The sequence below is a fragment of the Dermacentor silvarum genome, chromosome 11 (assembly GCF_013339745.2).
Source record: "Dermacentor silvarum isolate Dsil-2018 chromosome 11, BIME_Dsil_1.4, whole genome shotgun sequence".
Lineage (NCBI taxonomy): Eukaryota > Metazoa > Arthropoda > Arachnida > Ixodida > Ixodidae > Dermacentor > Dermacentor silvarum.
Genome location: NC_051164.1, coordinates 103820442 through 103835253, shown reverse-complemented (window position 1 = coordinate 103835253; position 14812 = coordinate 103820442). Strand labels below are relative to the sequence as shown.

The following is a 14812-nucleotide window of genomic DNA, read 5'->3' as shown; positions in this document are numbered from 1 at the left end:
TGGTTTGTTATTTCCTATTTTATTTGTGGGCCCATTAAGTTGATGGTACACTTCAAATCATCTGAGAACTGGGGCGCTATAACGTAAAGCTATTCCAAACTGTTTTTATTCCAATCTCCTGACGTCAAATTTACGTAACCACCAACGTAAGCATCGGGCTGTGACCCGCAGCATTGTCTGAACAACCCAATCAAACACTCTCGTTTATAGGAGGTCACCGTCATTCGCTTTCAAAATGAGTAACATTGCCTGCACCGAGAGGCGTTTGTTATCTAATTGGCTGACAAGAGGCGAGGAGCACGCTTTAGTGGAGAGGGTTTCGATGGAGCCGAGCCAGCACAGTGAAAATAGATAACTGCATGAAGAGGGCAGTGCCGGCTTCTCCGATTGGTCCGCTTCGCCTTACTTAGCTTTGGTGGCTGGTCGAAAATGGCGGCGGCGTGCAACGGAAAGATAAGAATGCCGCTAAAACGGATCCTCAGCAAGGAAGAGTTGGCAGAACGATGTCGTATACGTGCCGAAAGGGCTCGATAATGCTTTACTGCCACGCAAAAAGGTTTATCATGCGCAAATAAATACGTGCTCACTGACAGGTGCGAGTAGCGAGGGGCTGAGCGATTGACGGGCAGCTATCTTCTATTCTTTTCGTAACGAGGCATTCTCTGGCTATTCAGAAAAATGTTCAGTTTTGTGCGGCATATTAATGCATTTTTTTTTCACGTACGTACATGTCACTTTGACGTGGCAAGTTTTCGCAGTTTTGTGAGGTCGCGTGACAGACAGGCGAAGTGGGCGTAGCCTGAAAACATTGGACCAATAGCAGAGGGCTAATGGTGAAGAGGTGTCGAATCAGGAATAATTATTTTTCTTTTATGCAGTTTAATCATGCATAATCAGTGCGTACACATTATATCAGATGGGGAGCGATCGCAGTTTTCGTGACGTCGCGTGACAGACAGGTGAAGTTGGGAGTGGCCTGAAAATGTTTTGACCAATCGTGGTGGGCTGATTGCAGAATTGGAATAGAAAAGTTTGGAATAGCTTTACGTTATAGCGCCCCTGAGCACTTTTGTCTTTGGGCTTGCTGGATGATTAACAGGAGACCACAAGAATAGGCACACCAACACAGAAGAGAAATAAGACGCTCTTGATTGGCAACTTTAAAAGTTTAATAATTGTTTCAAACACAGGAAAGTAATTTGCTTGGAATACACATATGAATATTTTTTTTCACGCAATCTATTTACGCCATTGTGCGTTCACATGTTATGCATGAAGGCGATTAATAGGTGTTCAGCTACTAGTTGTTACAGTGTTGTACATCTTTCCTGTGGCCATATTCTCAGTCACTCACTTTTGAAAATATGGTCATGGCACTGGACGCGTTGGCTTCTATGGGCGACAGCATTCCAAGCAAAGGGCTGAGCCCACTGACTTGGCTCAGCACCACGAATGCAGTTGCTTGTAGACACCAACTTGTCCTGTGCAGAGCCATGCGAAATTTCTAGAAAGTATGTGACCATATTCCCTATAGTGATCAACCAAGAACAGACTGTTCCTAGAGTACCGACCTTTACTTTCTGCTGAAAATAGTGCTCGAATTCACTGCCAGATTTTTTTTTCTCTCGGCTTATGTTTAACTTGCTAATTTCTGCTCTGGTTGCATGTTTCTAGTCGATGTGTGGGATGGGCCTGACAATGAGCCAATTGTTTACCATGGTTACACTCTCACGACCAAGATACTCTTCCGGGACGTCCTCGAGTCGGTCATGCAGTATGCCTTCAAAGAGTCGCAGTAAGTTGAACGTTTACGCCGTCAAATGTTCTGTTCAGTAATGGAAATTTGCTAGAATTCAGTGATGAACCTTATGAGACAAAACTTGTGAAATGTCAACCATTTGTGCAGGTACCCCGTGATCTTGTCTCTCGAGAACCACTGCACTCTTGAGCAGCAGAAAGTGATGGCCAAGCACCTAGTCGAAATGCTGGGCCGTAGGTTATCTAATACATTCTATCATTTTATATCCAAACATTCTGGTGCCACAATTGTGTACTGTTTAAACATAATTACCGTGCCTTGTGAGTGTGAATAAATGACAATGATACACGCGTAAAGATGCAAGCTTTGAAAGCTAAAGTAAACCTTCACGGGTTGGGTTTCTCATCAAGCAGGCTGCATTGCAATGGGGGGATGGAATGAAAGAATGCTGATATATTTGGATAAAAAGTCATCCATAGCCCTTCTCAAACAGTGTCACCCGCTTTTTCTTCTGCAACTTTTGGAAATTAAACATCAGTAATTTGTCAGTGATCAAAATGCAGCTGTTGTAACTGTTCCTTACTGTTGGAAGATCGTTTCTTCATTCTAATAAAAATAAAATGGGGATGCATATCCCCTGCCATCTAAGGTCAGACTTTCATGGTTTGGAACTTTAGAAGGCATAACATTTGCTGCCTGAAGCCTGGCACGTGGTTGTCTTGCAGAAAGTGCTTATTTTCTATAGGTTCTTGGAGCAAAACATGATTTAAACTTTCACTTCTATTTTGTTCTTACAGCTTTATTGTACAAGAAGCGGATCGGTGAAAACGAAACAACAATGCCACCACCTTCAGCACTGCTGAATAAAGTTCTCATTAAGGTAATGCGTCCTTGCAAGTAGTGAGCCACCTCATAAGAGTGTGCGCTTCTCATTTTTTGTTTTTTAGTTATAGGCCAGGATCTTCAGTCAGAATTAGCATAAACTGCTAGTCTGGTGCACATCTGGTCTCTACGCGCTTGCCTGTAAATGACTTCCAAGTGCATAAGTGTGGTGCTGCTACGTCCTTACACTGCAGAGACACTGCAGAGTGGCGGCTTCATAGCAATGACGTAATGGTGTCATTTGGTTAACTACTGCAGATTTGCAGACACACTGGCGACACATTTGCAGACACAGCAGGACAAGCTTATGATCAAGAACGCATGACTAATTTTTTTTTTGAAACAAATATAAATTTAGCGCACGTGTCTTGAATAGGTGTTGTAATAATGCACTCTTTTGTTCAATAAACATGTCTTGCAGAAAAAAAAACAATATTCTTGAATGGGCAGACACTCAGTGTGAGTCGGCTGCTATGTGCTATGTCTGCACAGTGTCAAATGTGGCTAATGTGTGTTGTGTAATGCAGTATAAAATTATTTAATTACAACACAGCCATCTCTATGCATAATTAATAATATGTGAAGTTTTTATGCAGGCCAGCTAAATGAATTGTATTAATTAGCCTTCTTTCTTAAAACTTGCAATCCCATTATTTTTATGGAAAACAATGCCAGGTGAACCCATAAGAACAGCATTACAGAATCGGATATCTTTTATTCCTATTCTTCGTAATCGAACAATAAATCAAGATGCAATACATGCATATATATATAAACAGTCAGCTCTTCGGTATCTCTAAAGCAAACAGAAGCTGTCATTAATGGACCACATGATATTGGACAGTCTCGTTATAGAGGTAACACCTTAATTGTTAGAAAACCCTAGGTGTTACGTGGGTACTCATCAAACTTGTGAAAAGCATCATAATATGCTCTTATGCACTTAAACAACAGCAATTCATCATCCAATGCTCCAACACTGGCCATTGTTGTAAGACATTAAGTTAATCTTCACGTGTGTTCACATAAAAAAAAATCAGCAGGTAAAGCTCTGTCACCACAGTACGCCTGACTCTTCCAAATGCTATTTCGTTATAGCTTAAGACATTCCCTGCATTCATGGCTGCACTGTGCTTCCTAGCAATGTCCAGTGTGTGTCGTGAAATCCAGAGTGTGTGTTCTTCTGTCGTGACATTTGTTACAGTTCTTGTGTTGTGACTTTGTTGTTTGTTGACTTTCTCTTCGTTTCGTCGCAGTGTTGTTTATGTCGTGTCTCGTGTCTCCTGCTTCTTTCAGGGCAAGAAGCTAAACAAAGACCTCTCCTTGGATCAGGATGAGGATAGCGAGGATGAAGGCGCGGCTGCCAAAGTAAATAAGGCACCATCCCTTCTTAGCAGTCACATGAATGTGCCTGCTTCATGGGGCACTCGTTAAACTTCGGTGCACAAGTTTTGATTGTTCACTAGCAGAAATGACTAAATATGTTAGCTGTTCAATTATTCCTATGCACATATAGGCATTCTATCATTTAGCATTAACTGCATGTTAATGCACATATATTAACCAGTGAATTTTAGAAACAACTGATTACTGGAAAGCTTGTAAATGTTTCTATTGCCAATTTTCAACTCGAATGTTTGATTGTGATGCTTTCTGCATGTTTCGCTGTATGTGCATGCTTGCATTGATCCTTCATTTGCAAGTTCAGGTCAGTCATTCATAAAGTGCTCACAAAACGGAGACAGAAACAAGTTCATAACTCTCATCACCAGGTTTTCATGTAGGTCTGCTCACACCTGTTTAGTGTGACATGCAAAACTGCATGTCTCTCTGTTCTGGTTTGTTTTATTGCATGACATTTGAGTCGGTTCTTTTTCTTCGTTTTGCTTTGCTTCAATGCTTAGCCCACGCACAAAAGTGTCTTGGCTGAAGAGCTTTCGGACTGCGTCAACTACTGCAAGGCAACGCATTTCAAGTCATTCGAAGAGGCTGAGAAGTGTGAGTAAAAGTGAACCATTATGCTCAACCACCATCACACCGTATTAATGCAAACTTGTGGACCCACAAATATGAGCGCTGCTCGACCCCTTTTCTATTTACTGTATTTCATAAAAAAGTACATTCCCTGTTGTGAACATGGTTTGCTTCTACTAGTGAACATCGTTGACCTAGGACTTGAGAACTGGCGGAATAAAAAAGAGTACTTAATTTTAGTACAACATTACATAGAAAAGTAAAAATGAATACTGCATACATGCATCACATCATATCCATGCTGGCGTTTCTCCTCCTATGGTTTCACTCTATCAAATCAGAGACTACAAAACAATTTTTTTCTGTAAGCGTGAATTTGGGTCCAACTTTAGTGAGCACACAAAATGTCATGGAAAATGATAACCACGATCTAAAGGTAATACATAGTTGACATCATCGAGATGTCTTGTTTCCTTGACCGGACTTTCATCAGTGAGTGCTGAGCTGCCATTAGAGATAAAATGGCAGATTGATTAACAGAGCACAGTATGGATGTCACTGTCTTTGACAATCAAATGACTGGAACATTATTTTCTCACCTTTGCCATGGAAATGTCTCAATTCAGTTTCCAGACTGTGAGCGGTGCTGTATGCATGAATCTGTAAAGCTTGTGCTATATATATCTCACTGTCCTCAGCACATGGAAGATCTGCAGAGGCTTACTGATGCTTGTGCCCGCCTCAACAGCAAAACATTATCAGCGTACATTGTATTGGACCTTTGGCATGACTGCAGGCCATCAAGGTCTTATTTGATGTGTTAAAAAGTGCAAGCTTGGACTCCAGGCTATGAATAGATTTGCCCACTGCCTGTTGTGCCTCATGCCTTTGTCGTCATCATTGCCCACCTTATTCCTTTTTTTTCCCTCTCCCTTTTCACCTAGCACAGAGTAGCCAGATAGAACATAGTACCTCAGGCCAAGCTCTCGGCCTTCTCATTCAACTTTTCTGTCTCTCCCAATGCACATGCATCTTGTTTTGCTGATTTAACATGTGCTATTTAATCTTTAAGAGACGGGAAGAGGCGTTAATAGACAGGAAGAGAGCGGTGTGTATCAGAGAGCAAACGGAGATAGCTGATATTCTAGTTGCCATTAAGAGGAAAAAATGGAGCTGGGCAGGCCATGTAATGCGTAGGATGGATAACCGGTGGACCATTAGTGTTACAGAATGGATGCCAAGAGAAGGAAAGCACTGTCGAGGATGGCAGAAAACTAGGTGGGGTGATGAAGTTAGGAAATTTGCAGGCACAAATTAAGTTGGAATCAGCTAGCGCAAGACGGGGGTAATTGGAGATCGCAGGGAGAGGCCTTCGTCCTGCAGTGGACATAAATATAGGCTGATGATGATTTAATCTTTTCAGGGCACTTCAACGAAATGGCCTCCTTCAGTGAAGTGAAGGCCAGCAAGATCTCATCGACTCCAGAGGGTGCCCAGAGTTTCATTCGCCATAACAGCAAGCACCTGTCCAGGATATACCCCAAGGGAACCAGGACAGACTCAAGCAACTACGACCCCGTGAAATTCTGGAACGTTGGCTGCCAGATTGGTGCGTCCGTAGACTTTAGACTTTCTTGCTCTCAAGTAACTGTCCATATCAAAACGAAAGGGATCAGCGATCAATTCTAATTTCCACAATTTGAGATATTTCTGCTGGCCCTACTGCTAGGTCCCGTGAAGGCCATTGGTATTGATCCCCGCAGCGTGGCCTCTCGTATTGATCCCTAGGCATGTAGACTATAAAGTTATGTCCACGAATTGTCCTACGCTTCAGCTCTGTGTACAACACTGCCTTGGTGTTTCATTAAGAATAACCTTGGTGCACTCTGATTCAGTCATGGAATCTTACAACTGACTATAATCTTTACAAAATGTACTTTCAGAAGCACAGCACTGTGTGTTCGGATGCCTTCATTTTATTTTTGATCGTCTTCTGTTTCTCAGTGGCACTGAACTACCAGAGCTGGGACCAGAAGATGTTCTTGAATGAAGCGAAATTTTCCCTGAATGGCCACTGTGGCTACGTGCTTATGCCAGAGTTTCTCCGCAAAGGAAACTTCAAGATGGATTCTCCTGACCCATCCCTCAAAAAGACACTCGTTCTCAGGGTAAGAAAAAATAAGCCTATGAGTAATCCTTCTTTCGATAAAATTGAAATTTAACATGGACTGCAAGACATTCACCTCCAACAGGCCTTTTGCTTATTTGGCCTCAGCTTTTTCGATCACTGTTTTAGACCATAATGAAAAATCTTGGTAGCATTTTTTTTCCCATTTTCTATGTACATGCTTGCAGTCACTCATCATGAGTCGCAAGGCAGATTCCACGGATGTAAAAGATGTACACAACTGCAAATGTTGTGAATAGGCCAACATCAGATATTGCAACATTTGTAATACCATTAAATAGATCAGTCAACAGCAATGCAGTGACTCAAGTTGTACATGGAGCATTGTGACTCATGCAAATCATCTGGCTGCTGTGGAAGACACGCACAGAATGCAGAATTTGTGCAGTGTAGCATATAGTACTCTGTCGCATATATTAATTGGACACTTCTGACTGTACCCGAGTCAGCACACAAGGAAAAAAACTTAGTTTTAGCACCTTGCTGCCTCAGTTTTGCACCTGATGTGTACACCACACCACTAGGACTTGTTAAACACATGTGAACAGAGAAATTTTTTTCTCAGCAACGTATGGCACCAATTATGATGAGATTTGTCGCATTAGAAAGAAAGGTTATAATCCAGTGGCTGTAAGAAAGAGATTTCTATAGTTCGTAAATGTAATAAGACATTCTTGAAGATTGCAAAATTTCAGAAAACTCAAGTATCATGTTTACAACTCAGCAGTGAGAAGCGATATCACCATTCTGTAAACTGGACTACATAGTCTAAAGTGGACAAAATTGATGTGTTATGGAATGCTCTGAAATATACCACTAATTTGTGACTAGGACTTTTGCAAAACACTCATAAACATCGTAACAATTTGACGTAAACTGCAACTTCACAAATCAAATTTGTCCTTACATGCTCTAATGAATGTAGCTTACAGAACTAGGTATCTGTTTTTGGTGCTCAATTACAGATGTGTAAACTCTGTGCTTTCATTTTCTTTGAACTTGCCGATCAGAAGCTATCGGCTCAGGGCCACAGCATCCTGTACTAAGTATGCAGCCCACCTCGGCCGATTCTATCATTGGCTCACTTTCATAAATAAGGTTTATTCCTCCTTATAACCGATTTTCTGGAATTTTGTAAGAATTTCAGGGCCGTAAATTCAAGTTTTACTTCATAGAGACAATAGAATTTAATGTTCTTTCTCAAATGCAATAAATTTCTTTCAAATTGCTTCGCCGGTATTTTCATAAAAGAATGTCTGCATTTTACATGTATTTGAATAGCGAAATCGGAGTTGGCTCCGAGCTACCGCGGATATTGGACACACATTGCTGGATCACGCATTGGCTACTCTTGAAATTATGTGTATGCGATATCCAACATGCTGAACATGAATGAACTGCTTTTCTTTCAAACAAAGCATTCCATTCAAATGTTTCTTTAGTGATTTAGAGGTATTCAAATGGTAGAGTATACATGGGGCTACAGTGGTTATTGGAGCCTGCATACCATGAAAAAGCACTCATGCATGCTAGACTTGTAGATGTTATAGAAAGTAACTGACTGCAATTACAGTTACTTCATTAAAAGTGTAATTGATTACAGGAAACAATTACTGCCCCACGAAAGTAACTGAATAACTACGAGTAGTAATCAATTACTTCTCTGTCCTAATATTTATTGATCATCATCAGCAGCAGCCTATTGTTATGCCTACTGCGGACGAAGGCCTTTCCCAGCGATCTCCAATTATTCCTGTTTTGCGCTAGCTGATTACAACTTGCGCCTGTGAATTCCATAATTTCATCACCCCAGCTAATTTTCTGCTGTCCTCGACTGTGTTTCCTTTCCCTTGGAACCCATTCTGTAACTCTGATGGTCCACCTCTCATCTATCCTGCGCATTACATGGCCCTGCCGAGCTCCATTTTTTTCTTTTAATGTCAGCTAGAATATTGGCTATCCTCGCTTGCTCTCTGATCCACACTACGTACTCTCTTCTTGTCTCTTAACATTACATCTAAGACTTCTCGTTCCATCGCTCTTTGCGCGGTCTTTGAGAGCGATTACGAGCAAAGAGCAAAATTACGAAAAAAGTAATCGATTACAAGTAATTATATGTAATTCGTTACACACAAGTCTGATGCTTGTAGTCCACTGGCCAGCTACATTTACAAACAAAAATATTCAATACTCGATTTGGTGCCATTTGAAGCTCATAGTCCAAATAGCCAAATCTTGATAATTCCAAATCGAAGGGGTCATAAATTTGTTCGAATTGGACAGAGTTTGAAATAAAGGAAGCTCATTGAATGGAGGACTTTTGTGCAGTGCTGCGTTAGACGGCGCATGTGCACTTAGCTGACACGATTGACGAAATTCGGGAATTTGGCTTCATGGCAGCGCGCGCGAGTGCTGCCTTGAAGCCACACTTCCAAGCAATAATATTGCTGCCGTGAAGCCACATCTCAAGGCGAAATTCGCATATAATCCGCTTCCCGACCTCACTCTTAAATGTTTGAATTTTTGGCGCAGGCGGCTGGTTATACACGCCAAAATACGGTACTTTCAACGGGAGTAGCAGCCGGCGCGCGGCCGTACTGCCCTGTAGGATGTGCTCTAGCGTGAGTTGGGGCACTTTTGAGAGCACGGTCGCCGGCGCGGTATGTACGAATTAGCCGGCACAAACGTTCTCGTACATTCAAATACACATAATTTTGACAGGACGACAGCGTTAGTTCAAATAAACTGGAAGTTCGAATTGACAATATTCTACTGTATTTGTATTCTAACCGATTTCAAAATTTCGTTATTTGAGCACTTCTTAAAGTCTCTCGAGAATTGTTTTCAATGAACATAGAAACTGCCTGTATTATGGGAATTACAGAGCAGCAGGGAACGATGCCTTCGCTTAAAGACCTTATAGCAATCTTCAGACCAGTCAGCGCTTTCACCCCTGGTTTATATATTGGGGCAACATCATTACTGAGGGATGTACTTTTGGGAAACGGAAATCAGCTGTAAACAGTTGAAATTAAAAGAAATATATATCTGCAGTGCATTTTTTAAACTATTCTCAGTGATTTCCAGTGGCATATTTTGTCATTCGAAGTAGAAAATACAATTAAACAATGGCACAATAAATTAGATAAAACGTACACACCTGCACCTGCTTCTCTGATGTTTGCACTGAATTCAAATCCATGTCACAGATAATCAGTGGCCAGCAGCTTCCCAAGCCCCTTGAGACCACGGGCGGCGAAATCGTGGACCCTTATGTCGTCGTAAAAATCTTTGGACATCCACTGGACAATCAGAAGGTCAAGACAAGGTTCGTCAGGAACAATGGTGAGTCACTTGGGTCTTCTGATCTTTTACGCCATTATCCCCCAACCGGATGCAGAAATGTAATCAGTCCTTGTTTCACCTGTCGGGGCAGCACAGTGGCTATGGCATTGGGGTGTCAAGCTCGAGGGTTCGATTCTGGCCATGGTGGCAGCACTTCAATGAGGGAAAAATGCAAAAACACTTGCATACTTAGATTTACACACACGTTAAAGAACCCCAAGCAGTCAAAATTAATTCGGAGTCCCCTGTCACTAGGGTGTGCCTCATAATCAGATTGTGGTTTTGGCATGCCATCACCTTCCCCACGTGTAGGGTAGGAAACTGGACTAAGTCTGGTTAACCTCCATGACTTGCCTTCCTCCCCTCTCTCTCTCTCTGGCATCCAGATTTTTTTTTTTTTTGTGGTCTGTAATTGTTTCTCTTCACATTTGCGTGCCTTGCAGGCTTCAACCCAACGTGGGAGGAGAAATTTGAGCTGCCGGTGCATGTCCCCGAGCTGGCCATCTTGGTGTTCACAGTCAAAGATGAGAGCCGCACGGGCAAGAACATGAAGCTGGCCAAGTTTGCAATCCCCTTGGATGCAGTACGCGAGGGTTATCGGCATGTGCGGCTCTGCAACAACGCTTTCATCTCCCTGGTGCCGGCGAGCATATTTGTGCACGTCAGCTTCCGCAAGCCCTGATTGTGCGCATCATGAACTGCCACTGAGAAGTACACTCTCGGGGCACTTTTTGCGCTTTCCGAGCCTTGTCATTGCCGTCTAAAATGTGCCTCCTTACGACTCCATTATGCATCTGCCTACACATTTGTATTGCACACTGTAGTGTGGCCTTTCTTCTGTGCTAACCAGCAACTGCCACACAGCCAGTTGCAAGGGTTTTTTTGTTTTTTTACTATGGTTTGCTCATTCACTCATTTGTTCACCAACATGCTGTCTTTACAGATGATGAGCTCGAAACAGTTTACCTCGCTGCACTTGAAAGGTTATGGTAAAAAGGGAGCTGATGTATTTTGTCAGAAGTTTTGAAGACATGACGCGCATACTTGGGCCTGTTGCCTAACCTATTCCCCCGACTCTTGTACAGGCCAGGGCAGTTGCTAGCTGTCCTGACACAATGCCCTCTGACAGTTCTCGTGTGCACAGAGGTTTTGGCAGAGATTGTACATACTTTGGATGTTGTTCAAGAGAATGTCAGTTCTTGTTGAAGGCCGTGCAACTGTCCTTTGTAGGAACCTGTTTTCACCTTGAGCAGCCTTTTTATCAACTTTACAGTTACCAACTGAGCTGATTTGTGAATTGGATGCTACAGGGGGTCATGCCGACAATAACATGACAGTTATTTGCCACCTACAATGACAGATAATGGCTGCTTCAGCTACTCATGCAGGCGAGTGCTTAAATGAAGCTTAAGCATTAAGGAAACCCCTATTTGATCCAAACAACTTCACAAGTTGGAATTTACTGCAGTCAACATTTAACCAAGAATGGTCTGGTATACCAGAGCCAGGCAAAATAGAGGTCATTCTGAATGTAGAGATTAAGGACGCTTGCAATATATCACCGAGTCATTTTGTATACTTGGCTTGTTTGCGTTAAAAAATTTTGGAGGCACCTTTTCACTGACAGGTAGAATTTTGAAGACGAGGTCTTCTTTGGAGACTTAGATTTGGGGTTCTCAGGATCTGTTTATCTGGCCGCTTTCGTCTCATCAAATTAGACTATTTGAGGCCTTCTAGTGCACACAGGATAATGAAAAAGCCGTCGAAATGAAGCTTGGAATCGAAAAAGATGCACCAAGATAGCGTGTCGCTATGTACAGAGCACTAGTATAATGTCTTATTAGTTCAAAAAGGATGAGATGAAACCCAGATGCACTCGTTCAAACTGCACGTGCCTAATACCAAAACGGAAGTGCAGCCTTACTCAACGAAAAATCGTGGTTGATCCCAGAGACAGTGCAGTTTAAAACGCGAGCTGATATTGAAGGTACTGCAGTCTAAACAACAAACCACTTGGTACACTAATGCGCCCAACAAGGCCTTGTCTTTCTTCGATGTTAGCTGCTGTTAACTCGCCTTTTATTGCGATTCAATCTCACACAAATTCCATTGTTTCTGATCATGGTATATCGGCAGAGGAACAAGATCACTAAAAACTGTACGCTTTGTGGATCTGAAACTTCCATACGCAGCATATGAAGCCAATGATTGTGGTGACCTGGATATATAAATAGTAGGTCTCATGGCACACAAGAAGCACATATGTTCTTTTTTTCAATGGTGCTCTTTTTGATGACATAATGTTTTGTCATGTAGCATCGCTGGCACCTTTTATATCACAAATTCATTGTATTCACTGTGCCTTCATGCCGCCCTTATATGCTCGTGCTAACGAACCATCACTAGTGATGTGAATGTTTACAAGGTGATCCATTTTGCTACGCCTCCTTATAAGCTGCACCCCTGCTGTCATGCATGACGACATATTCTGCTATCAGCACTGCGAGCTTTCCGCTGAATTTTGCAGAATTTTTTAATATGTTTCATGAGTGGAAAGAAATTGCAAGACGTGCCTTCTGCGAAAAATTTTGATTTTTATGCAGTTTGGCCATGGAGCTTGTCAAATGGTACACCAGGTTCGCTGAAAATGCGCACTACCACACGCTGCAATTCTGAATTTTAGGCTGCATAGAAAATGGACCACTTCACGTAATTCCATAGTTCGTGACCATTTGGTGCTGATAGAACATACAAATAGTTGCTTACGCAAGAGCTGTTTGCATTAGTTAGCTACATTGCAAAGAGCCTCGAGTTGGGCTTGTCAAGGTAACATACTCCTCCACTAATTACAGTGGAGGGCGTGTTGCAATATGGGCATAACAATGTAAATTTATATCCATGAAGTAAGCATGTTCCTTTGGCTGGTATGTGTTCTACCTATTAAACTGTGGCAGCTTAAAACTTTCTATACAAAGAATAAGCAGGACGTGATATATGCAGAGACAGGTTGTTTTTTTTATGTGTGTTTTGCACTGGGTTGGGAAGTGGGTGTCCTGTGCCCTGTCACACTCAATATGGACATATGAATTTTTCTGTGGAAAAATAGACATCGGGCGCTCATCATGTGGTCTTGCTCAGAAGGACTGACCGAAGCCAACGCTGCTGAGCAAAATGTCAGTTGGGGCATTGGAGTACTCTGAAAAACATGTCCAAGTCTCTACATCACAATTAAATGCAAGTTTTTGAGCAGGTGAAACAATGAATCATGGTAGCAGCTAAGGAACAACTGTCAAACTGTGGTTTCCTGCTTAAGCATTGGACAATGTCTATTTACTGCACAGCACTTGTTGTTCATTTGGACTGCCCACCCAGATCGTATGCTGCAAGTGTTAACAATGTGAAGCGTCCTTTGCTCGAGCTGTATATAATCAACTTGTCTGCATCAGTATGTGCCAAAAAGTTGTCTGTAATGTTGTACATTATTTTGTTATGTCCTTCTGGCTAACTCAGAATCAGCCAGATAACATATGTACATTTTCTGTCTTCATATGATGTAATGATGATTTCTTATGGCACGCGGAAAGCTGTTAATGGCACCTTTTTTTCCCACTGATGCTGTGGCGATAAACTTTTATTCAAGTACAAAAACATTGTTAGTTGACTTACTGTTTGCAAATTATGGCTAATTATTGTACGTTGTCATGATCACAAGATGCACGGTGCATTTTAAGTTGCCCAGTATACCCTTCATATGAGTTATGCACTTCTATGAGTATAGTTTAGAAGAGTTTTTTTTTTTTTTTTTGCCACATATCACAAACACATGGTGCATATTACTCAGTGCTGTCTGTTTTTTTCTCTCAACGTTTCACTGCCTGAGTGGTCGAATATTCCACAAAACATTTATATTTTTATGCTTATTGCTACATCCAGAAACTGTTTTTTGGTGCCCAATGGAAAAAAATTGTAATATACCTCACCTATTTTGCATCCTCCTTTCTTTTTTTTTTTGCTACTTGGATAAAATCCTTGTGTGACTGAAGAAAACTGGTTGCTGCATCATTTTGCAATCGCTATGCATGTAATGAAGATGTGTTTCTCTGATTTGACAATGGCTGTGCCGTGGTTTTAAAATAATTACAGTATTGAATGGAAATCAGTGAACAGATGTGCCGCCTGCTGCTTATACGTTGTTTGAAATTTCTTTTTTTTTTTTCTTTGTGAAAGATTGCATTCTAAGATGAACATGGTAGTGTGACCATGTACAGTGAATAAAATGTGCCGATATTGAACTGTGGACTGCATTTATTTTTCCATGTCCCTCCTGTGCTTATAATTTCATTTGGAGAAAAATGTATCAGCTCCGGAATACCAGCCACAGCAGATGAATTCAAGTCAGACTTGACACATTGTCATTGTTAAAATCAGAAAATCATTGTTGGAAATGTGTTTTCCCCCAAAAAGAGAGAGAGATAAGATTCATGAACCTGCGGTGCATGAATCAGATGAGCAAGCTTGAGTGCACATCATTCATGATGGGGCATCCCCATGGGCTGCACCAGTAGTCTCAAGCGCTTTTGAATAAGTATCGTCAGTGCATTTTAAATAATGTCAGTTATCCAGCTAGCTCTTTCCTTCTGCAGAAGTCCTTTGCACTCAGGCTT

At 41.7% G+C, this 14812-nt stretch overlaps 1 protein-coding gene across 5 annotated transcripts in view; it reads left to right on the top strand.

The window, feature by feature from the left end:
- LOC119433198 (1-phosphatidylinositol 4,5-bisphosphate phosphodiesterase eta-2) overlaps positions 1-14440 on the top strand; it is a 77322-nt gene extending 62882 nt beyond the window's left edge. For all 5 annotated transcript variants that reach the window (XM_037700349.2, XM_049659426.1, XM_037700347.2 and 2 more), the window contains exons 10-18: positions 1675-1795; positions 1907-1992; positions 2557-2639; positions 3938-4009; positions 4546-4639; positions 6039-6224; positions 6620-6783; positions 10013-10148; positions 10592-14440. In XM_037700349.2, the coding sequence (XP_037556277.1) occupies positions 1675-1795; positions 1907-1992; positions 2557-2639; positions 3938-4009; positions 4546-4639; positions 6039-6224; positions 6620-6783; positions 10013-10148; positions 10592-10830 (1181 nt within the window). In that variant the 3' untranslated portion in view covers positions 10831-14440. The remainder of the gene's footprint in view (positions 1-1674; positions 1796-1906; positions 1993-2556; positions 2640-3937; positions 4010-4545; positions 4640-6038; positions 6225-6619; positions 6784-10012; positions 10149-10591) is intronic.
- The last annotated feature ends 372 nt before the right edge of the window (positions 14441-14812 follow it).